Source organism: Anopheles ziemanni, chromosome 2 (assembly GCF_943734765.1).
Source record: "Anopheles ziemanni chromosome 2, idAnoZiCoDA_A2_x.2, whole genome shotgun sequence".
NCBI classification, from domain to species: domain Eukaryota; kingdom Metazoa; phylum Arthropoda; class Insecta; order Diptera; family Culicidae; genus Anopheles; species Anopheles ziemanni.
The window spans coordinates 12,966,184-12,992,313 of NC_080705.1; the positions used below are offsets into that span (position 1 = coordinate 12,966,184).

At 43.4% G+C, this 26,130-nt stretch overlaps 1 protein-coding gene across 1 annotated transcript in view; it reads left to right on the top strand.

Moving 5' to 3' along the window:
* The window catches only part of LOC131294864 (neurogenic protein mastermind), a 75,022-nt gene that overhangs the window by 35,317 nt on the left and 13,575 nt on the right, over positions 1-26,130 (top strand). Inside the window, exons 2-3 of the mRNA XM_058322916.1 lie at positions 24,970-25,351; positions 25,429-25,587. Of these exons, the coding sequence (XP_058178899.1) occupies positions 24,970-25,351; positions 25,429-25,587 (541 nt within the window). The remainder of the gene's footprint in view (positions 1-24,969; positions 25,352-25,428; positions 25,588-26,130) is intronic.

Genomic DNA, 26,130 nt, shown 5'->3' on the forward strand with positions numbered 1-26,130 from the left:
CTGTTAGTTTTTTTTTCTTTTTCCGGCCACTCAGGGCCAAGGACGGAGGCATAGATTAATTGGTCGTACAATTAATTATTTCCGAAGTGGGTAATTGCGAATCGATAGTAGTACTCTCTCCCCCCCCCCCCCCCCCCACCCCCTCCTTCCCGATCGAACCGAGAGAGGCCGTTCGGTGGCGTGAGCCATGCAAGGATTAAACCTTATTCGCATGTGTGTACCGTGTGCCGTTCTGGTCGCATAATGAGTGCAATTTAAATTTATAACCCTCATTGCGGCCATCGAGAAGCGTCCGGAGAGTGAACTGGATTGAAACTTCAATTAATTCCGGCTCCCCGCACTCCACCGTTTTGCTGTGTGGAACGCGCCTCGGGTGGTGGAATCCGGTGTAAACTTTTTAATTATGGATGTTTTTCTTATTATGATGTATTTTACATTTGAATATTAATTATATTAAATTGAATTTGAACTGTTTCAATAGTTTGGAAAACTATTTTTCGAATGCAACTAAGCCAATAGTTTTTCTTCAGGTTCAATTTACCTCTTTATTAATTTATTTTATTTCCTATTATTTACTCCATCTCTAATAACAGATGTTTTTATTCTGTTTTACAGGTAAGCAGCATTGTACTTACTGGAAACTCCTGACGAAATGCTCTTTTCCCTCGGGACTTACTAAACACAACTTTTCCAAGCCTTCACAGCCGTAAGTAAAACATCCACACCCTTTCACTGCTTGGGCTAACTGATCGAAATTAGCTCGACCCCGCAAAGAAAGCCCAACATTGCTCTACTTTGCCTACGACGACGTCGTCTACCGTAATTGTCTTGGGGATATTCGTTGGCTGGTGTGACTTATTTCAGTGACGACCAGCCGAAAACGCTACCGCGCCGAAAGTCGAACATCTCAAGTACCAATAAAATTGATATTTATCAGCTTTATAGCCACTTGACTATGACTTATTCAGCGGCGTGTTACGCACTCGGTGAGGTATTCGAGGGGTTTTGTTTTTCTTCGTTCCCCTATCCTCGGCTTTATCATGACAATATGGACGCCTACCGGCATTGGTTAATCGAATGACGCCAGGTTGTGGGAGGGAAGCGAGGCTATCGATTTATGGACCCTCGAAACTAAAACGAGGCAAATACGCATTCCAACACCAAAAATACTTGGAATCGTACAGGGAGGGAAAATAAACTCACAATCGACAACCGGCACACTTTCCACGAAGGGCTGAAGGAAAATGTAGGCCAATCGTTTTCGTTGTGTTTATTGAAGAAGAATTAATCAAACTGGTAATGAAGCAATTAATCCATACGTTCAATATTGTTTTGCCTAATATTAAAATTCAGATACAGGTGGAGAATAGCTTAAGCATAAAATACATTCTCTCATAAGAGCAGCATCCCTCGAAGCATGGAGTTTGGCCAGACATTATTTTGGAGCAGTTTTGCCAGGTGAAGCTAACTGGTCCCTTGTTTCGCGAAAGGTAGACATTTGTACAAGACTTGTCAATCTTTGGCCAAATCATTGTCGACTTTCAATCCACGAGTGTCAAAGGCGTCGCTGACACACGGTGTCTTGCGGCAAACGATGCTTATGCGTCCGCTAGAGACATCCCCAATGGTTGCGTCCGCATCTGTCAGTTTTAGGAATGGGTTGGTTTGTCATTATTCCACTACACGTAGCCGCAAAACCAGTAGCACAAGGATGGCAGCATAAAATGCGCACACAATATGCTCACCTCGACGACTGCTTATCACAGGCGAATTTATCACAGACCGATGGTGTGTTTGCTGGGGCGTCTTGTGGTTTGATTGATTACAGTGCGAGCCAAAATCCATCTTTGGTAGGAGCTTCTGTCCTTTCTGCTTTTCAGTAGGGTGATTGTTCGGTTCTCTTTATTCTGTTTTGTCGAAGGATATACATGAACGAAAATACACCATTATCGCGGAAAACCTATATAGACTCTTTTAATTTCGCCTCATTTATATTATAGTTGTTTGATTCTATTGCAAGGAGAATAGAGTCCCTTATTACTATTTTCAAAACGAATATTGATAACATTGAGTAATTTTTATCATTTTCCATTCAATTCGTTTTATGTTATTTTTGTATGTTTGCATGACATCTTCCTGCTTTCCTAACGCACAATTTGTTATGCCATGGAAATGTTTTTCGTTGTGAAAGCGCATACAACTGCAATTTAACATAACGCTCGGCCAAGCAAGTCCCAAGTCTTTCCAACAATTTTCTTTCGACGCCACTGCGCTGCTCCCCGGGAATGTTGCTCTCAAGTGATCATAAAACTAGACTTGCCATTTGGCCTCCGGCCATCCGTTTGTTGTCGGTAACCTTCATCTCGGTTGGCTAAGCCTTTCGCACTGAGTTCAGTCTTTGGGTGGCTAGAGAGTCGATTACTATTGGTACAAGTTTGGTTTTATTTCACGTCCTTTCATCCGGTTTGTAAAATGAAACAGAGACATTTAAGTGCAGCCATGGTGCTGTGATATGTTTGCTGGATACATGTTTCTTACATCCATTTCGTGGCTGTCGTTTTTTTTAATGTCAATAATTCTTCTATTGCAACTGTAGCCCAACAAATTGCCTTCTAATGGCGCTTTTCGGCAGTTTCTTTTGCTTTTTTTTTGCAGGCCGGCAAATTTGCAGTGTTATTTTTTCATCATTAGCACGCACGAGGTTGTGCGAGCTGAGCTGGCTTCATCGGGGGCCAAACGCGCGTTGGATGGACCCATAAATTTTATTGTTTCGCTTGCCGCGCTCCCCGTCCCGGCTTCTGTACCACTTCAGATTTTATTTGCGATTTTTGTGCAATCAGTTTTCCATTCGCGCCATTTTATCTGCCATCTAACGCTAAAGTTTACGCCTGCAGCGCCTGATGCTGCCCGTGAAGCACAACGGTTTTGCTATCGAGAACCAGTTTTTTTTCGCCTTTGGACACATAGCTATCCCTCGGCACTTTTTCCGGCGATTCCAACGGGGTGGACCCGATTACTACGAGGTTCTTAGATTCCATAAATTTTATCACTTTCTCGGAAAGCGCATAGAAAACGGAAGAAAACATATCTATTCATAACGGAAGCTTATAGTTCGTTTATGATGGTTTTGTCTTTTCGGTTTCCTTTTTGCTCCTCCGTCGAGCTTAATGGAATCCGTCATCGTTCGCTTGGTGGACAGAGAGTCGTGCGCGGTTGCTTTGGTCGTCCTCCCCGGTGAAACTTGATCCTGACTGAGGTAAAAAACGAAGGACTCGAAGGGAAAAGCGTGGCAGTGTGCTCTAACAAAAGGCTTAGGAAGGAGAAGCCTAGTCCTGCTGATGGTGATGCTTACTTGCCTAGTCCTTATGAAATCTCTCCAGCTTTTGACGTTGAAGAAAATCCCACCCCTTGTCCGTCTTGGTGCGCAAGTGGGCAACTTGTTTCTTGCGGAAGCAAAAGAAAACACGCCACAACTCCGTGGTGCTGCAGCAAACAATAGCGCTGGGATAGCATTTTATGTCATTCGATATCAGCGTATACAAAACGCACGTCTTGCAGCACCCTTCGGTGGAAGGATAATGATGATGATGACGATGAGAGTGATGGAAGTTCTTTATGTGATTATGTCCTTGTTCTGTCCTTTCATGGTGTCCACTGGGCAGGAATGTTCCGAAATATTAACTCACTTTTTTTCACTTCCCTTCGAGTTCCTTGTCGGTGGTCAGAATTTTGCTGAAAACATCTTAACCCTTGTTTAAACTGGGTTGCATTGAATTTCAAATCCATATTTAAAAGTAAACACGCAACAGTTCTAATTCTGTGTAGTCAATTACGAGCTACAAAAATCGCAAACAGAACACGATCTAGTTTACAGCATGCGATTATTCACATTCGACTGTTCATGAAAGGTCAACAAAGTCTATACTTAACAAACTACCGTTTGCTGGAAAGAATATAAATTACCAAGCAATCTGGTTCAAACGAAATGCAGCACTGCTCCATTACAATCGGGAGCTGTGCAAGCAATTGTTCATTATCTTCTGGCCATCAAATTGGAAACGAACTAAGCAAACCTAAGCTCTAACCCAATCACACACTAACCATTCCTCTGTTGTCCTCGCCGGTCTGTCTGCGTGTTCGCGTGCCGGCTCGTCGATCCGAAGCATCCGAAGGATCCCAGTCAGCGGTGGCTCGTACATGTGTCCTCATTTTCCACCGCAAGTGCTACATACCGCCGTTACGCGCCGTGCTGCCCTGGTAGTGTTTAATTTATTGCCAATGTTTTTAAGTTCCAATAAATCTTGCAAATAAATCTTCCAAGGATTGTTTGTTGCGCTTCGCCCGATAAAGCGTCGCAACTGGTGGACGTAAGAGAGAAAGAGAGGAGAAAAAGGAGGGGACTGCCAAGCTGCCTTTGTAGTGCCCTTTTGCACTATGTTAGGCGACGACGTCTCGGCGCTATTGCTTAATGCTCGAGCCCGTCCTTCCAAGTGTCGCGCAGGCAAAGGATTCAGGACACCCGGCAAACGCCCCGAGCGTGATCAATGGTATGTCTCCACCTAACCCGCCCGATCTGTCTTTGTGCAATATACCATTCATCTTCGAAGTTGGGGCACCTTCGGCGGGATCTCCATTCGGGAGATCGATGAAATTTCGTTACCCTAGTTTCTTCGCTTACGGTTTTGTAATACTGTTCTTTGTTGTTATAACAAAGTTGGTAGCTTTGTTCAAGCTGGTGAATTAACGTGCTTCCAACTTTATTGCAGTTAAGGTAAAGAAAATAAATACATTTTATTTGCTACTCTACATGATAAAAGCAATGGTAAAAAACAAAAGTAATTGAAAGAAAGAATGAAATACATTTTCTATAAATTGTCGATTGTGTTTTTCTAGAAACTGTTTGTGTGGCATTTTTTTAAAACGTGGCATGTCTTTGTTTATCGTTTTGTCCAAATGTATCCTTTCGGTCTAAAAATTCCATGTAAGGGAAATATATACGAAACCAAAGAGTGGAAAATGTTTCTGTGGAAACATTGTAAAGAAAACATCCTCCAGCAGCTTAGAACCATGATCTCGGATACAGCATCCCTCGGTGAGCAACAGTAGCTTATGAAATACATGAAGAATCTTCCAAGAGGTATTCTTTATTTGCCGAAACGGCGGAAAAAACGATCATAAAAGGATAGCGAATCACTGCGTTACGACAAACAAAACGAAAAAATAAAAGAACGAGGGCAAAAGCGTTGTTTTTCAATCCAGGCTCTATCGACAAAGAATGTCCTCTCGAGCAGGCTACGGGTTTTGTGTGCCGGAAGAATGGAATTCAGTCGACATTTTGCGGTCGCTAGACGTTCTCCCGATGCGGTTGTAGCTGAACGTACCTCCTCCGTACACCAACAAAAAGAAACCCAAACCAAAGCCCTGAACGTTGCTTTTAATGGCAATAAGACGCTGATAACCATCTGAAACTACATGTTTTATGACTAGCAGTTGTGTTACGCCGTAAAGTGTCTCCAAGAGATTGGATGTGGGCGAAGGAGGAAGCAGCGCGGTTTAGAGGACGAACTATCGTAAGGGTTACCGTTACTTCGCGGAATTGTCCAACCGTCTGCACGTTGTGAAACCTCTAATGGCAGATAAGCTCCGAGCATAATAATCGAGCGCTATTGCGGTGACTTTCGTGTTCAACTATTCGAGATTTGTCGTTCGATCATTTGTTAGATGTTTGCACTTTCCATTCCACGAATTTATAACATGTGAAACTTGATATTTAATACTGCTGGAGGGGAAGGACTTTATGTTTACACTTTATTTCAACTATTTTTCAATTATATTTCTTGATCGCCAATTATCGTTAACATTAAATCTTATTTGAGCTTTCTTTTACATCAACCAAACATTTGAATCGATAAAATGATTTCATCGACCCCACAACCCAAGTGACGGGAAGTTTGAAAGCAATGACAGTAATAAATGTGGACGAAAAACGCAAGCATCTCTTTGCACCACTTTTGTCGATGATGACACTGGTAACCCGATTTCATCTTAACCGTGCACCATGGGATCTGTGTTTTGTCGAAATGCGTCCCCTCGTACGATGGAGGAAAACACCGGGTGGAGGATCCGGACACGGCGGACTGTGCAAAGCGAGATTAACAAAGAAAACCGATACCGACATACAAGCAGCGGATGCACACGTACACACACACACACACACAGACGTACGCAAACCCTACCGTCACTTGACCTACGCCAAGGAGATTTAGGTTCCGAATCTTCTTCTACAGCATACCACCAGCCCACCCTCCCCCCGTTCCTTCCACCCTCGGGGCAAATGCAAATGAAAATAATTTCCTCGGTTGACTGTGAGTTCTATCAGGGGCAATGGAGGAGAAAGGAAATTCGTTGGCGACACAAAATGGCGTCGAGATTCATATTTTATTCCACGTCGATATAAACGGAGGGTTTCATGTTTCCTTAGTGGGTTGAGAGCACGTTCCTTTTATGCGTTTATACAATGGGAAATTCGGAAGCACGGAAAATTTGCGGAAGGTGGAAGCGTGGGTGGAACTTTGAAACTAATATTTTCCTGCCACAGTTTGAAATCTCTTTGTTTCGCCTTCGTGTGCTCTGGTGGACAAGTTTTCCCTTCGGTGTGTGTCTACGTTCCTTATGTGCTAGATGCATGTACGCTTTGTTCGCTTAAACCACTGACCACCACTCACATTCATTGATGCGATATCCTTCGATCTCATTTTTCTGAATTCTTCATTTGGTTCATCTGTGAACTTGGCAAGGTGCAAATAGTTTTTGGGATGCTTTGAACATCGAATGGCTCTATGGTTGGTGCTCAATGTAATCCATTTTCACCATCCATTCTAATCCAGTGTTTGTTTATTATCGTACATTCTAAGAGGTGAAATATGTATTACAGAAATATTTCTATTTGGAATGTTGTGTTTGCTCCGTTTTTTTTATCTTTAAGTTCCACTTCTCCATGCTCTATCTTGGAACAGTAAATGTTTCGAGTTCCCTATCTCCTTTTGTTCTACCCAAATAGTGTTTTAAATGTGCTTCGAATCACAGGTTTCTTGTTTCCATGTTTGGTAGGTTCGTTTTGGAATTTCGAACCGGGCGGAAACGGAAGTGCGATAGTGTCGGACTTTTGGTGCAATGTAGAATGAAATATGTCACCGAACGGTGGGCCTTGGTTGGGAACAAACCATTGCCCCATTAGGACGTTAGTGTGTATGTGCCCATGAGGGACCAATCAAAGTGATACCAACCTTGCCCTACTGCGCGTGTCAAACGAACGTCAAATATTACTAGGATTATTTATGGGTTTGTCTCAACCGCAGACGCTGCATTCGTATATGTTGTATAAAATGTATGAGATATTTAACTCGTTCGAACTCCACTGTTGTATTCCATTTAAGCTGTATGTTTTGCCCTCGATGATTCATTCCTGTTGGTCGAAGGAAACCCAAAATGCTTCAATTCTGTCAAAAACCGAACCCCTCCGAACGTAACTCCCTCTCCTTGTGGATGCAAAAGTGTTTACAGTTTGTTGAAATCCATTCTGAATTTATTTCGGTGTGCATTAGCATAACCTCTATCGCTCGCTCGCCGTGTCGGCTTGTGTAGTGTTAGTGTCGTATCCAACGTTTTGCCACGCCATACACCGTTCGGCAAGGGTTGGAATTTATTTTAACCAACCGCTCACAACCCCTTCACGTTTTTGGTTTTGCTCCACCTTTGGAGCTAAACCAGCAGCAGAGGCAGAGCCCTTAGCCTCGGAGTGACACACGGACGCGTGGTGATAAGGTTCCAGCCAAAAATGCACGATTTGAGCGACACGCTGCCGAACGAGTGTGTTGGTGTGTTTGGGGTGGAAATTTATATTGTTTTGCATCACTCCCTAAAACGATTGTCAGTGTCAACTGCGTAGTAGCATAATTATTAAACACAGCGCCTTCGCACGTATGTCATGTGCAGCGAGCGGCAAAACAACGAGGATTTTAGCATCTTACTATACGGTAAGACAAAAGTCGAATATTATTACAAGCTTCCTACACGAACACCAACAAGCTTTGTTTTAGCCGGCGGCGTAAGAAGGTTACAGGAGTGGGTTTTCGAAGCAAACATTTTGGCGTACGCCAACCATCTATAAAGATACTGTTTTTTTAAGTCCGGAATTTTTATTTTTTATTTTTGTTCGCATACCGCAGATTGAAAGCGTATTTATGTTTTAAGTGACGCCCGCAGTGCTGCCTCTTCAAAGAAGCGGTCTTTGATACTTCGGCACGTTTTACGTTTTTTTCCATGCTTTCGCTAATTAATTTTGTTTCCATGAAGACTGAAACCGGACACTTAAGAAGGTACAGCAGTTCTTGAAATTTGGGTTATCCTCGAACCTGTCACAATCTGTTGTGTTTATTTTCTATGCTACCAAAATCTATTATCCGTTTGACGTTTGACGTTTTAACGTTCTTCAATGCACACTGGGGAAAATCGTCTCCAGCATGTCATTTAAAAAGCCACGCTGTATGTAGTCTCGGTGACTTTCTTTCCCATGTCGCTACCGCAAGTATTTATGCCAGCAGTGTTAGGTACGTCAACGTAACGCGCGATAATGTGCGCTGGCGGCTCATTGCTATTCCGCACCCATCGGAACGGTGACTAGAAAACGTGTGACTAGAAACTTGTCCGCGCAATTTAGGGAGTGACGGCGAATGGTTGTACACTCTTTTTTTTCACTATTGCGCGAGGCCACCCTTTCGTTTAGTGCCGCAATTTTCTGTAGAGAGGGTGGTTTGTGAGGGTTTCTTTCCGTTTTTTTTTTATTTTTTTTTTGTTTTTGCGCACACAAAGTCACTTTATTACCACCTGCACACGGCCGAGCAAACCCCAACGGAGGAGGGCTGAGCATTTCGCCGCTCGGACAATTATTCTTTACGACAGAAACTGTTCAATCGTTACGCACCGCCACCGGGCGGCACTTTCCTTCGGTTTTTGGTTCCACACCCCCGCCCGAGCCGAACCAGGCGGAAGGTAGTTCCACCCCCCTCATCCAACCCTTTGGAGGCTGAAAAGCTGTGTCCTCTTTTTGCGCGCACTTGAGATTGGTGGGGTGGCAGTGGGAGGCCCGCGCTGGGGGTGGCGGATGTGGAGGTACATAAAAAGCAACGGTGGTTTCTTTCTCGCCACGAATTAGCTGGCTGGAATTCTAATGTCTTGTCTGCGTGTCGTCATGGTGGGGATGGCGATCAATAGGAGTTTGGAGAGTTTGATGAAGCATTGGTAGTTGTTTTGAAAAAGATGTTTAATTATACTTAAATAAATTAACATTTTGGAATAGTTATGGATCAATCGTTCCTTATGGCTAAATTTGTTATATGCGTCTTTCTTGGAACAGAATTTAATGATATTTATTTCTCTACTATCTTCTTCTTCTAATCTACCCTTTTTACATTTGTAAATTTACTTCATTCGTTTATGTGACAGGGTTGTGGAAGTTGTTAATAAATATGCCATTTTTACCCGATATGCTGATTCTGTCGTTCCGAAAACAATTAGCATAGTTTCTTCCATCCACACTAGTGGAAAGTGCAATGGTGTAACGGGCGCCAGTTTTGTTTACGTATTTTCTCATCATTTCTCAAACAAAATCATACGCCATCCGTTGCGAGTTAGCAACAAGTCGAGTTTCAAATGCAATGTGTGCAACACGCAACAAATTTGATAATGTATTTTTCTCCGAAAAATGCTCGTTTTCTTTGGAATGTATTGTATGATCTTAAGTTTTTTTCTGAAAAGTTCGACTTATCGTAATGTTCATGATTACTTTTTCCATCGTTTTCCAATTTTCAAATTCGTCAAAATGAAGTTCATCATACCATTACTCTCAACATCGGATGATTATTTTAAATGGTTTCTTAGTGATCAATACTGAAATAATATTCTAAGGAGCTTTTCCTATCCTCCATTTCTTTTTATACGATTCAAATGATTTTTCTTTTCCCAATGTGGCACCGGAAGCCAAACGAATCCACTGCCATTTACAATGGTTTTATTTAAATTGCTCGACACGTGTATTCCCCCTCTCCCTGAGAGAGTCTCTGTTGGCACTAAACCAATCAAATGATTCATTGCCATACCGTTGGAGGTCTCAGAACGTGGGGAATGCAGTAATTTCAGCAGTTGGCTCGTGTTATGCCCTATCTCCCCGCCCACCCAGAACAGCAGGGCACCATCGCGAGGAGTTGGTTTTTATTTGTTTAAATTTGAAACTCTACCAAAAGCTTACAGGGACGTCAGTGAGGCGGTGTAAGCCGATAGTAAACACAGCAACATAGTGTGCTAATCGACAGAAAACTAAATTACAGCCCAGCGACAAATGGGTACGTCGAGCTTTTCGGGGTTTTCGGGAGATCGAAATCAGTAGCAGCAACCTTGCTTGCTCGCTCGCTTGCTTGCCGAACCGTGACGGTTCGGAATCGGCTCTAGTTAGCGAGCTGGTGGAATGTGCATAAATCATACACGCTTGTTAGGTATGTCACAAAGGCGAGACCCTGCTGGTTCACCGGGAGATTCGCTTCCGGAGCATTTCAATTTGTTTTTCAATTCCGAACCAATCTTTTGCGGACAGTAATGACCAGAGTGTGTGGCTTGAATCGACTAACTATTTCCGAACAAAAACGAGGAAGGGATTGACTGTCGACTCCTCGCGGCTGGCGTTTGCTGGGGTCGCTGTTTGCTTAGGAAGATAACGATCTCGGCCACCCGACACCCGCCCCCGATACCTCCGCTAGGGTAGGCCTGTCCGCCCGATACCCATTGGTGCCGTTTTGTGGGATTGGCACTCATAGACATAGACACAAGCTCTCCTCCCAGGCCCCGTGTCCGATCCCGAACTTCCGCCACCGGCCTCCGCCGCCCGCTACGGCTCTAACAACTTAATTAGCGAACACTTAAATGGCTTTGCCGTAGCGGCCCACCGTTTTAAATCGTTCACGGTGGTGGTGGTTGGTACCGTCGTTCAGTGGAGCGTGCTCTGTTCGGGTTTGCCAGCTTTTCGCTGGCTGCCAACTTGCACGTTGATGGAGTGTTTAGTGCTTTCCGTTCACCCTTGGCCGTGTATACATATTTTATTACTACTTCCCCCCATCGGACCGTGCTGAATTGGAACCCAATTTTCACCAGATGGTAACGAGATACGGCGGATTTGGATAATCATTCTGTTAAGTTGAGACTCTAAATCGTGCATTGAGTTGTTCGAATTAAGCCCATATTATGTTCTGCTACTATTCTATAAGCTCTGGGGCTCTTGTTGGCAAATGGCTTTTAATTATTTAATTTAACATCGAATCTATACAAACCCGAATGGCTTTTCGATGGCTTTCATTTCGGTTTTTTGTTTCAATTCGGACCGAAACCACCCGAAGCCGTCCGGTTCCGGTACTCGGGCACTCGCATTGATTGTTGCGAAGATAAATTAATCATAAATCAAGCGGGCCCATTTTCGTGCAATGGACGGCGCCGCGGCGAACCTGTTGAGTTAAAGAGACCTTGGCAATCCACGATGAACATGATCTCGTGATGCGAAGAGTTGGTTGAGGGGTTTTCGTTCATAAGGTGGCTGTTTTATTTTTTTTGTTTAATTTCAAGTTGCTCGTTGAGTTTCGGAAGGACTCGCTCTGGCTGCGGAAGTGTGAGGGAACGAAAAATAATGGAATATATAACGAGCGGAAGAGAGACGTGGTTACTTTGTGATAGTTTTGATTGGTTTCCAAAAACGCGTTGTTCAAAAACCCAACTTCCCATGGGAACGGAAGGTGCCTGGGTGCGAGCAAAGGGACGGTGGTTTTTTTTTTTTTTATTTATGCAGAGGATTGTGTCAAATCATGGCTTCTGGGCGAACTAATGGTGGTCGGGTGCTTGCACCACAGCTCCGGAAGGGTTTTTGCCTAAAAGCTGGCGCGACGGATGGAGCGGAGAAGAAGTACACACGTCGCGGTGTCGTAAAACATGTCCATTTAATTGTGTTTGTTTGCCAATGTAAGGCACGTAATGGGATAAGCAGTTTAACGCTGTCAAGGTGAAGTACACTGCGAGCGCTCCGTTTGAAGAGAGAATGGAAAAGTGAACGATCATTTTGCTGTAAAAGTAAATGTTTCGGTCGAACTTTTGGACTCAGTTTATTTTTGTATTTTTGGACTACCATAATTTGATTTTTTTTTTATTTAGTTTAAATAAATATTGTTCAGTTGTTCGTGCAACTATTTACTTTGATTTATTCTTAATTTTATTTCTTATTTGTTCAATTTTTGGATGCTAATTTACTTTTCTTTTTTTTAATGTAATTATTAAAATAAATAAAGAAAGCAACTGATGTTTCGGTATACAACCTTCACTCTTTATGGAAGCAAACTAAACTACACTGTTTCATCTGAACCCACTCCAACCTCCTCCCGCATGACTAAGCGTAAGTGTTAATGTTTCCACCCGTGTTACGCCATGTTGAATGTAATAGTCGGTAGCAGCAAGGAAACATAGTTCTTTTTACCATAAAAGCCTTGCCGCCTGGCTACGGCGCCTTTTGTGTGTTGGCTATAAAAAATGCAAATAATTCTACCCCACTCTTTAATACTCACTGTTTCCTACTGTATAAGTTCCCCACCTGGACCGATAAACCACAGGTTCCACAGGTGGCGTCACCCTGCCAGGTTTTTCGAACTACATTTAATTTTCCAAATATTTGTGGCCTCTACGACACTAATTAAGTTGGAAAGAACCAGTTTTCTAGCAAGGCAAGACTTCGGCAAGGGTTGATTTGAAACTCACGAAACCTAAGGAAGCCCCATTAGACCATGGAAATCGAGTGAATAATGTTTTACAATATTTTTGGGAAAAACTTAGAGCTAGCGATTGACAGGGGTTTGTTTGTATCAATCGTTAAGGCGGTTTTAATTTGCGCCTACCTAAAGTCTCGGGGGAGGGAGGTGGGCAATAAAAGTGTACGGTTGTCCGAGGGTATGTTTGTTTTCGCCCTTCGCCGCGTGGATTTCACTCAAAAGCTATAGGGAACACGCCCGGTTGCGTGAAACTTACGCACTTATTTTCGTCCGCTGGAAAGTGTGTCCAAAAATAGGCGCACGGCACCGAAATCAAATGCCGCCCACCACTTGAGGCCGGTCCGAAGGTATAAAATGGTTCTTTAATAACGTAATGGCTGTAAAATTGACTCACTTCTGCGTCATTCGGAAGTTTGACCGTTTTGGGGAGGATGTTTGACGCGGATTCGTACGCCAAGACGTGCGCGCTGCGGTCACGCTGGGAAGCCATCACTTCTTCAATGCACCACCGGTCTTATGAGGTCGTGCCACAACAAATCACTCAGGTGTCATTTGTTCGTGCGTATGGTATTGAAAGTGAGCAGAAGAGAATAAAATTCTGTAAAACCTTGCGTAAAAATTGTAAAAATTGCCTTATTTCATCTGAAATTTATTAATTGCTTGCTAGGTAGTTTTTATTTAAAAAAAGCAAATATGACTCAAATCAACCTAAATCTTAAAATATCGTATGGTTTCGTAAAATTGATTGAGTTGATTTTTTAGCTTTTATGTCATTTGTAAAATTGATGTATATTTAATCCAAATCATCCATCGTACTATGACTTACCTACATTTTTCATCAAAACCATCTCCCGAACACCCATTCTACCATATTTTGAGCTGATTGATAAGCTGCTTTTGCTTGTTGGGCATTTAGTGCAAGCGCCAACCGGGTCCATTAAATATTTGTTTAGAACCAACCAGGCGCCTCCATCGGCACATGTACGTACTTAATCGGAATCAGTCTGACCTTAGCACACATCCACACGCCCCTGGCTGACGGTCACGCCTCCCTCGGCAATCCGTTTACGGCAACTGTTTGTGTGTGTGTGTGTTGGTTGACGAGGATGGTGGTAACAATTTCACCCTCCGTTCAAGGAAAGTGATGCGGCCCCCGGCGCGGCGGCGCTCTCTCTCTCTCTGTTTTCTCTCTACCATGGACTCGGACAACAATGTTCCGAATGGCTTTTTACGATCCTTTCCGATCTTTCGTGCTTTGTGTGTGTGTGTGTGTGTGTGTTTTCGTCGTTTCGGGGCACTTTTCATGCCCTTTTTTCTTCCCGGAGCTAAAATGAAAGTGTACCACCAGACGAGAGCATCAGCTGGCAAACACAAACGAAAACAGCACAACAATTCAAGCGGTGTGTGTGTGAGTGTGTCACTGTTTTGCGTACGCATTGCGGTTAACCTTACATTTTCGGGTAGTTGGCGTGAAAAGGGGGGTTTGATGCATATACAACGCTTGCATTTACAGACACCCATACAGGCCAGGAAAGGGGTAGGACCTGCATTGCCAACTGCGCTGTAATCTGTGAAATGAGAACTTGGGGTGGAATGTAAAAGAAACACAACGATATGATGTAGTACAACAAAACGAACCAAACAAAAAAACAACAATCAAAACAAAAGCTGAGTAAATAATCACACACACACGCACGCACGCGTTCCAAATGGTGTGAGCATTTAATCGGGTCAATGATGAACGCAACTTAAGTGGGTCATCATCATCATCGGCATCTTCTTCGGTGTGAGTTGGGTACGGACGCGATGAAATCATGCAAATTGCGGAAAAAAAGAATGGAAGCTGGTAGGAGGCGTCCGATATACTGACGAACAGAACGCATGATAAGTGCGTCCTGCTGCGAAGATCGTTCGGGAGAGAAAGTAACAAAACCGGATCCCCCTACCCTCGCCGATATCTCGCCCCGTGAACGAGGAGAGTCAATCATATTCGCAGAATGATGCTGGTGGTGCCGGCGTCCTTGGCGACTGGCCGTGAAAGTTTCGATCGAAACCGATTCGCCACATGATGTCATAGCTCATCTTTGGTGATCGATAATTTGTGATATTTCATTGTATAAGTTTCGGCTTACAGTTCCATCTGCCAGCGAGGGGGTGAAAGTGTTCGCACGAAATGAGATTGCGGCCGAGATGATCAATCTTCCGCTTGTCGACGAACGACGCAGCAACATTGTCGCCAATTCTGCTAAACTAAACCAAAGTGCACTCTCGTTCGCTCACTATATTTTTCAATCTCACTCTGCCAACGGATGAGTTACCGATCGTGTCAGAGATAGATCACTTCAGTTTCACTTTCCTTCGCAGCCGACCAAGAAAATGATCCTATTTATATGGCCCTACAGTTGGTGTACGCTGGGCGGGAGGAGGCAACCCAATTGGAACAGTATGCCAACCAACAACCATACACACACACGCACCCGCATCTCATCGCCGGAGGGAAAGTGATTGGCTGGCGGTGGAAAACGAAAGCGAAACGCGCGAACGGGGAGGGACGGGAGGGCGGTCATGGTGCCGCCGCAGTATGTCGTCAGGTCACCTTCCAATGGCGTTCCGGTGTGGCGACCGTTTTGACCACCACTACAACATTGTGGCTGAGATAGGGTTTAACTGACCGACTCGAAAAATAGGTCCCCCAACAAACCAGACGGATCGTCGGAACCGCACGACGAAACCGAGCCCTACCGCCAGACCCCCTCCCCTCCTCTGTTACTGCGAGTGCCCCCCGACGTTGGTTTGTGATGGTGTGTGCTTCACTCATTTTCTCTCTCTCGTGGGGTGCTGCTGTTGCGTTGGTCGCGCACGGAAAGTGTGTGGCCACTGTTAAGGGTTGATCTTGACGCCGTAACAATGGCAATGAGCCAGTTACGAAGGCATCCGCCGATGTAGGGGAAAGTGTTCCAATATGCACCCTCGTACGAGAAGCAATAACAAATGCCGATTTTTTTTGCTGGAAACATTTTTCAAAAACATTTAACTTCTTTTACAATTGGTTAAAAATTATCACAACACTGTTGTAATTTAATTGTTGAACAGAAGGTCCTCTTTTTCAACATGGGCAACCTTCAGAGTAATCTTTTCAAACTTATTTTTGAGTTGCTTGCATTGCGAAATACACGAAGGATTGTGCTTGAATTTGTGTGTTTTGATGTATGTGGATTGTGATGAGACGAATTATCTTTAAAGGTGCAGATACATGTCTGAAAGTTTCCGAACGCATCACGCGTTTACAAGACTGTCAACCGGCAATGATGAGTCAATAAAAAACTATGTAGAATTGTAAATGAGCTGTATTATTTAAAATATTAAAAAATAAAATTACTAATAGTACTCATTTAGCGTTGTGAATCATGCAAGTGATCTTAAATCGCATAAAACGACTTTGTTTATTTCGTTTAACGATCATTTTGGTGGTTATGGTTTATTTGGTGGAATGGTTTTATACTGTTGACGCCTTCTGAAGCTGTCAGAAGCAAAGTTGGGTTTCACATGAGTGAAATGAGTGTTTGATAGTTGCTGTTAAATGAAAGTTGCAATCGTTTAAAAAGCCGTTAAAATATAAAAGTTTTACACAAAATTTGACATTAAACCTGAGAGTCACACCAAAAAGTCCTGGTAGGAATGACCGGTTTCAAATTGCCAAATTAAACGTTCAATGCCATTCGTCTCTCGGAGATACATATTGGAATACTTGCTCCTAGTTGCATTGCTTTCCCTTTGGCAGTATTGTGTGATGTTTCTCCTCCTTTCTTGCTACTCCTAAGCTCCTCTCCGCTGTCAATTTCAACCAAAAATACTAACCTTTCAGCACGGTGTGGATGGAAGCTTTGAATGATCAAATTCATGAGCGTTGGTTTATGTTTCTCCTTGTGCGCTAACGCCTCACTAAGTTTTGGGGCTCCTTTTTTTTCGGCCACCCCTCTCCTCTTTCTATCCGAGTTTCGGTTTCTGCTTTCTGCGTGTGTTGTACCGTCGCCCATCATTTCCGATGCCGAGCCGAGAGGTAGCGATGAGAGGAGGGTGGGGGAGCACTGTGTTGTGGAAGTGAAAACTTTTAAATTCCGGGTCTTATGCAACTGTTGCAGTTCCACTTTTAGATACCACTCGACAACAGGCAGAAAGAGCAGAAATGAAAACACATAACCCACGTAACCTAGCCACCGGATTTCACCCGAACACCCGTTTGCTCTTTTACGCTGGTTTTTAGTATTTTTTGTTTTGTGTTTTGTCGTTTTAAACTTAGTTTTTAACTCTCTTCCGGTTAGGTGTGTAGGTATCGTCAACACGGCGGTTACAGCATCTCGCATCGTTTTGCTCTCCGCCGCTCTTTTCTGCTGTTACATCGTCGTCGTGTTCGTCATGAATTTTATAACACCGAACCATCACATGTTTCTGCATGATGCGAGTTTCGAAATGGCTTCGGCAAATTCAACGCATTGTGATGAAATTATGTGATGTTTTAATGTTTCCTGCTAACTCCTCATCTACGGCTCGTCGTAAAACAGTTTGCACTCTTTAGATTTTCCCTAAAACGATAATTCCCCGCCCTGGGAAGTGATGAATTTTTCCACCGGACTTTTCTCACCGCCCTTGTGCTCGATTGTGTACGTACGTGAATGTCTTTTTTTATCACCATTTGAAGTGTTGAAAATTTATGATCAACTTTCAACATCCATTTCTGAAGGTTGCTGGAAGCTGCTGGCTTAGCTGTCTGTTGCTCACAATTGTGAATTGGTTACCGAAATTGCCGAAATCTTGCCCAGCGGCAGAAAGCGTCCGATCGTGTTGCGACAGTAGAATTTTTTATCCAGATTTTTTTTTTTCATAAATTCTCCGTCTTGCGGTCGGTGGTTTGTACATTAATTTATGATTTGCCACAAACGACGATGGTACATTGCATCACGTCCCCATCCACCCGGGGCCATTCGTGCGCCGAAATTGAGCACTTTAGCGTGGGTAAACTGCGCCTTTCGATGGCGATTTAAAACGTCTATGAATGTTTATGAGTTTACTCTATCGACAGCATACAAAATATAACCATTTTCAAATATGAGGTAACTCTCTTACTGCGCAATGCTATCGCAACCTTTTATACAGAAAAGGTCTTCTGGTGAGTTCTAATTGAGTTTATAATGACCAGCTTTTTTGAGATATTGAGAAATTTCTGGAATATTCTTTCGTATTTTTCTTCTTTCTTTTACTTAAATCGTGAGATTCGGAGCTAAGAAAATGTGGATGTCAAACAGCTCATTTGTTAAAACTGTTCTCAAATTGAATTGCCACAACTAACGAAGAACTATGCCATGCTTCCTACCAGAACCATTTGTCATTAGCAAGATCCACCGTCTGCTCCAGTCATCCAAGCTTGAAAAGGGCCTCACCGAGCTTCAAGAGGATCGTTCGCAATTCTGCGTTCGAGATCGAGATGATTCGTGACTTGTCTCGCGATCCAAACGGAAACCGGTTGATTGTTAGTGTTAGCCAGCATCTGGAACATGATGTTTGGTGAAGGGAATGGAAGATGGATGGTAACGACTCGAGCAAACTCGAGAGGGAATGAAATCGAAAGTCATCAGTATTCCACACTGAACCGAAGCTTTGGCAGCGATCTCGTTGATTTTGATTTCCATTATGATGCTTCGCTTTGGTTTGTAAATGTTCGGTTTGTCGAAATAGAAAAATGAAGAGAAGCACATTAAAATTAAACCTTTCGTAGCTCAAGACTATCTTCTTTATTGTTGTATAAGAAAACTTTATTACTTTTGTACGAAATAAACGTTAAACATTAAATTGATTAGTTTGATCAATAATTAATTGTAGAACCCTTCAGCAGCGAGTCAAACATGGGAAGCCCGACTCGTTACAGTATGACATCATTCATCATAATTATTAGTTCCTTTGTCTGGCCGCAGTGCAACCTCATACTGCAGTGAAGTTAATGAGCGTCATAGTTGACAAGCAATTTTGGGTTGAATATTTCGTTTCGTATAGCGCCGAAAAGGCCTGGTTCGGTTTGACATAGCCGTTCTTTATTTTGTGTATTAATTATCATGACTGTTAGAAATAATGGAGCGTGTTAACTAAAAAATTGATCGCAACAATAAAAGGGAGAAGGAAATAAATTGAGTAGGAAATGTACCGAGTGCCGATACGGTGCCGGTAAAATAACGTACTGTGCTGTAGGTGGTGAAAAGGTGTACATAAATGTTGAATAGTATTAGCCCTTGTTAACATAACGGAAAGCGGTGCTATCGAAGGGAAAATTGAAAGGGGAGAAAGGGACATTTGTTACTCGTGTTTTTTTTCTTTCCTTTTTTAAGTGGTAGCAGTGCAATCGAACGAAATTTAGTTTATTTGTGTGCCACTGGGTCCGCCCGAAGGAACGGTTGGTAAACGTCGCACTAACCACCATAATTCGAACCCCTTTATCCCCCCCGCCAACACTACTCGCCGGCGGTGTTACTTTCGTGCCAGTGCTGGGAGAAACCCACGGAACTCATGGCGCTAGCTTCCGCTTTTGGGGGTTGCCATCGCCACCGGATTTGCATAACAAACCCCTCTTGCGCACGTTTACTCTGCGCCTTCCCCGGGGTTTCTGTTGCCGGGCATTGTGGATCGATGTTGCGGGCGCTTTGTTCGGTCCCAATGCTTCCAACAATTTGAAACTGTGAACAAAATTTACAACCATAAGGATAATGTCAAATTTTACTGAAGCCAGTTTCTTAAATAATTTTTATTTAGTGTCTCATGTTTATGTATTTTTCAATAGTTATACCGAACTGTTTTTGGTTTAATTTCATCAAGTAATATGGATGAGCATCCTTGGAATAATGTTATAACATAATCAACTAGTAACTACTAAATGATCCTGTTTCTCTTTATTGGTCATAATATACCTACCATCTTGGGTTTTTGACAACACACCACGTTCGCCGGAAAGGAATCCCAGCATACGTCACCAAATAAACCACCGAAACCCCCGCTGTCCGTGATATGTTCCCTCCCCCTCCCCTCATCAATAACAAATGATGTCCGTTTTTGTGCCACACAAACACACACACACACACCCGTAGCGCCTCTAGTGCTCCTTAACGAAATTAACCTCTGTTCGCATTCACCACATCCAAACGCACACGAACACCTATCCGCCGGGTGTCTGAATTTGGGCCCCAGCAAGTAAACTTGGCCCAGCAACGGCAACGACGAAGACGCCGGCGACGGTCACACGATTTGACTGTGACCCACTGACACCAATTTTCTGCATCCCACCTTACCCCACCCCAACCAACGCAGCAGAAGAACACCTCTGGCGGTGCAGGCGTATACTAAGAGAGAGAGAAAGAGAGAGAAGCAGGCAGGCTGCTGAACCAACAGCGTTTGTGACGCTGCGAGATTGTATAAAAAAATATATATATTTTTATATATATCGAGAAAAAGATTGAGAGGGAAAAAAATATGAAAATTTTTTTGGAAGAACAAACAATGTCAGGATGTGCGCAGCTGATGAGACATGCAATGGTAATGCGAGTTTTTTAAGGCTTCTCTTAATTTTTTTTTCGTTTGCTATCGAATCGGAATGATAAACAATTTTATGATTCCGCAACCCCATGGAATAACCCGAAGTAATTCATCCTTTATCTTCAGGTTCATCACAGGAAACAAGAAAATCGTTATTCTTCTATCGTTACCAACATGCTCTGCCTCTTTGACACTCTGAGAATAATTTTTAATAAGATTTACCTCATTATTTAATTTTAATATCATATTATCACAATATTTAACGAATATTTTGATTGGTTTAAAACCTTGATTTGTTTCAGCTACACTTCCATGGAACAATAGTATGTTCTTCATTAACCTTCACGTTAATGTGGTACACTTTTTAATTCCAAACTTGGCAATTGTTTGTGTTATTTTTTTCCAAAAATAAACCTTCTTGATTTTACCATGCGCCCAAAGGGAGTCATCGTGATCGCCGGCAAGACTTCCCCTGCGTCATCATGCATGACTAATCAACATTGTAGTTACTGCATGCAACAACAGTACCTGTTGCAGTCGCCGAATCCATCGTGTCTAGATCGAGGCCATCGTTGGAGGAAGTGAGCACCACCGAAAAAAAAACCCACCGAAGCCCGGAAGAAGGTGGTGCTGTGCAAGTGCATAAACACTGAGAACGCATACACGCCGGTGCATCGTCGGTGTCTGGTCACGAATACCAGTCGACGGAGCAGACGATAGCAGCACGGTGGTGTGTGCCCTTGTGTGTGCGTATATAGGCCTACGTGCAATTCTTCTCCATTTTGTGACGTAAACGACGAACAGCCGCCGCACGATCTCTCTGGTGGGGCGCTGGAATTGGAATTCGCATCTGAACTTGACCCACTTTGACGAACCATCGTAGACGGTGTGAAAGAGGGGGGGAAGTGAAGAGCGAGGGTTTGTAGTCGTTGTTGAAAGGTTTCTGTTTCGGTTTGTGATAGTCGTAGTTTGCAGGATTGTTGCGTTATAATGGATTTATAATTTTCGGGGTGTCGTTGGTTTCCATTTCCACCGGATATTGCTATTTCGACGTTTGAATTTGACTGTGTTAACTTCCCACGTTAGATAATCTTCAGAGAGTATTCGTTTTCTTAGCGACTCTTCGCCAGCTCGAATGAGTCTTCCTATTTATCACCACACAGCAACTGACTCAAAATTTAATTTTCATACACGTCAGGTGACTAACTCAAAACTTTGCCGAAGCTTTTCCGAATTTCACCATCGTAAGTAACGTGTTGCTTCATCTCATGCACACGTGCTTGTTGCTTCCACCAAACCCACCGGTGGACTGCGTTTTATAATAGAGCACGGAAGAATGGTTTTATGTTCAGTATACCGACAGTGGCGGGATCGGAAGGATTCGCGACCGGTTGTTATTCGTTCGATTTTGTTTATTTTTGTTTCCACCCTTTCTCTCACATTTGCTACCTCGTGTTCGCATGGAGTGTAGAGTGTAGCGTGTTCAATGACATAATTTAATTTAAAAAGATACAAATATTCTACGCCAGTTTTAGTTCTTTTTACCACTGCAATGAAGTGGTGAGTTTTAAAACAAATAGACTCACATTCATTTTGTTACAAGTGACATAAGTTTTAGGAAAAACTGTGTTATTATCGGAAAAGTGAATAGAATATGGATTGCAAGTGCAATACACAAAACAAACGTAAAAGAATATGAAAAATGACACATAAGTTTGGTTCAATTGTGTAAAAAGAGTGATGGAGATCCTCTGATTTATTCCGAATGAGGAGATGTTCTGAGAGAAAATAATCAAATTTCGTAAAATCATATTATTTCCGGACATGCGTAGTGATCAACGCAATGAATTGCAAGTGCAATCGGCAAAACGATAGATAAAAGTTCAAAAAACCATCGAAAAACCATGAATCGTGTAAAGAAGAGTTGAGCAGAACTCGTTAATTAGTCTCAAATATTCCTGAACAGCCCTGACTTAAGAGAAGGAGGGGAAATTGGTATTATATCGATATCAGTTTCTTCCACCATGACAAGCATTTCCTGTGAGCCTATCTTGTCCTTGTTCGTAACAGACGATCTCGTTCCAACAAACTGCATGGCGCTTTGCAAGCGCTTTTAATGCAATTTAATTCGAATCTTAAACGTCATCATAAAGAAGCTGGGATCGCTAGGTATAATGCCATCAATTTGTCTCAACGAGCACCCTGTGAATTATATGGCGCCTTCAATGAGCATGGACATCTGTTAACCAACAACATAAATGCATTAAACCTTTTATTAATCTACTCGTTCGTCGAAACCATGGTTCTTATTTGGTTGAAACTATCCATTCGCGCCAACCACACGTTGAAATTCCGAGATGAGTCATACGGTGCGAGCAAGGTTACATCTTTGCCGCAATTACCTACCTCCACCGACTGGCGTCATCGTCACCGTCAGCCGTCCGCCCGTCGCTCAATCTGTACCATGTTTGGGCCGTTTTTGTATTTGCTTAAGTGATGGTTTTTCAAATCATTGCTTCCTTCGCCGTGGATGGCGGGGCGCACCATCAAACCATCAAGCCATTTTTAGCCGTGGCTCCATTGTTGCCCAGCTGTTGTATAGCTGGGCTAACCGGAGGCAGTACCGCGAGGCTCTTGATTTATGCCGGAGTGAGACAATCGTTTTATGATAGTGCAGAAGAAGAATAATTGTACGCACAAACTACGAACCGGCGGTTGGGTTTTGCTTTTCTTCACTCACCACGACGTCGTATAGGGCTCGTTTAAACAAAGAGATCCAAACGGCGAACCTCAAGCGTGCTGAAGACCGATCTGGTGATGGTCAGCACAGGAATGTTAAGCGCGTCCGTATCTCCCAAGGAAAATCGCTCGCACAATCGCACATCAACTATCCAGATAGGAAATTTAATTCCTGACAAGCATTTCACGGAATTATGTTGCAAGGACTGACGCAAAGTTTACGACTTATTCATAACGGTTACGTCATACTGGAGGAAAAGATGCTTCTTCCATTTGCGGCTGAAGTATAGCTTCGTATGTTTTTTTCTTAAGATACTATGCAGTACCTTATTTCCTGCTGATAATAAATCTTTGGAATGGAAAGGCCTCCCTTCGGGTTTGGCGATATTAATATTAAGCCAAACATAATTTTTAATTTTGAACAAAAGTTTCTTTCCTCTTCTAAATATCAATTGAGTAGAAATTAAATTAATGAATGTCCACCGAAACGATACTTCCCAGCTGGTCTGGTGACTCCACCCGACAGTCTCCAACAAGCGTGGAATAAGTCTCATTATCAAGGTGTTTATCAAATCATCTAATCTCTAGAGATACCCACTGCGCCGCCACGATCGCAAACACTTCATGTGACAGCGTTCACTTCTCAGCCTCTAAGAAGGTGAAGGCGCATATATAAATGTGTGCCTGTGTGTGTATTTTGTTACGCACACAAGCCACAGGGGAGCCTCAAATGAAATAAGCAAGACTCGACACAACTTCATAACTGTGGTGCCGAACTGATAACAACACCTCAAAGGTTGTAATAAATAAATCGAATCTACCGTACGTCCGGAGGCCTCAGTCATCGTCGTTGCCTCGGTCGTGGGTGGTTCGGTTTCGTTCTTCCGCTTGGGTGTTGTGTGTCGAGTGGCCCATTTAGTTCTGGCAAGTGACTGTGGGTTTGATTCAATTTCTTGTTCCATACTGATGAAAAGGAGAGGTTCCTTTCGATCAAGTGCCGTTGAGTTTTTGGAGAAGTGAATGATCCGAACGAAGTAATGAATCGTCAGTTTAGCGCCACGAGTTTGTCGGCAGCCCCAGTGAGGTATACCAGGTAGGTTGTGCCTCCCAAAGCTTGTGCTCGATCCCGCCATCAGTGGGACGTGCCTGTTTATAGTTTTAAGAGAAGCAATCCAGTTTCAGATTCCAACTCACTCGTGCGTTACTTTCTTGCCGTGTAAGAAATTATTAAGGTTTCATAAGCGTATGATGGATTCCAACTGCTTCTTGGAATGTCCCACAATAGTCGGTCATAATCACCCGCGACAGGTGTTCGCTGGTGATTCGTGGGTCGTGGATAAGCCGTCGTTGATAACCCTAGCGATATTTCCCGTGCGTGGATCCGTGTGCGATAAAATGAGGCAGCAAAATGTGTAACATTGGTGTAAAGCAGCGTATCTTGTAGTTTTCTTGTGCGTATAGCACGTGTGTGGTTGTACAGGAAGGAAGGAGCTAAAAAAAATGGAAGAAGTCCGGTAGGGATGTGTTTTTACAATGTACAAAAGAAACTATCGGACACACACCACGCCGCCCACCACCCACTACTACCACTGACGAACCGAAAGGGTTGTGGGCTTTTGCCTGCTGATAACAGCTGATTGCGCAAGTCAATGATTAATGGGAGATACGCGGTGTGCGAAGTGCTTGCTCTGCCAAACGGTGGCGTTTTGATTGGCATCCATTCAATTATTTTCAAACCGCTTCTGCCAGAAATGCACACTAATCTGATCTTTTATTTTCATTTCGTCCCTTTCCGTCTTAGGCTTGGCCCATGTGAACTACCACTGTCGGACCAGTGGCTTGTCCATACACAGCTGTCGCAGTCAGCGCAACCGTCTCAAGCATCGTTCTACTCATCGCCCGCCGGTGGCCAAGGTTTGGGTGGACTCGGTGGACTGTCAGCAAACACCACACTGCCGATACAGCAACATTCCTCCGGTATTCAGCAGCAGCAGCAGCAGCAGCAGCTGTCACAGAACCAAATCGGTGCACCGCAGTCCGGCGCCGCCACCGCAGCAACATCAGGAGCAGCAGCCCCGGCATCACAACTGCAGAGTCAGTCAAAAATAATGAATGTCGTCGTACCATCCGTGGCCTGTCCGCCTACCGCATCGAAAAAGATTCGCCGAAAGCCAGACACGAAGGTAAGGACACTTCCCGCTCATCCTGCACTCGATCGGTGATCGTTGCTTACCAGCTACCGGTGATCTTTTTCTTGCAGCAGCCACAGTCGCAGATCAATAAGTGCAACAACGAGAAACGTCGCCGAGAGCTAGAGAATGAATACATCGAACAACTCGGCGAGTTCCTGCAGATTAAGCGGGATATGACCGCCTGCAAACCAGACAAAGCGGCGATATTAAGTGAAGTAGTACGAACGGTAAGGCAATTGACATCAAGACATGACTTAGTGTAGCGATTAGATTATGTAGAATTCAACCTAAGAGGAACGTTTGAGTAGTGAAAAGATCGATGGACAGAATATAACAAATTTTTGAATATTGCCCAAATCAAGTAAATACTGTTCCAGTTATGGCACAGCTAACAACATACAATCCTTGTATCAAGCTTAATTATCAAGCTGAAACACAGCCTAGTTGCGATGGTCATGTTCTGCAGTTGATTGTAACAATCTAATTCCCAGATTGATCCCTATTCCTACGAACATTTTAAACACCTGGTATGCTCTGTAAGAATAAGGACTAAGACACCCCGTAGCCAAACGCACAAGAATGTTCTTGTTTTGGGCAACGAAAGCCTGAGAATATCGATCCATCACCATAGATGGTGACAATTTACGCTACGATCGGAGCAGCAGTGATTTAGTTCACTCACACTGCAAGCCATTGGCGCTGATTCATCTGTTTTGCAAAGCGACGCGGAACATGGACCAGAGAGCATAATCGACAAACCACTTGCTCTG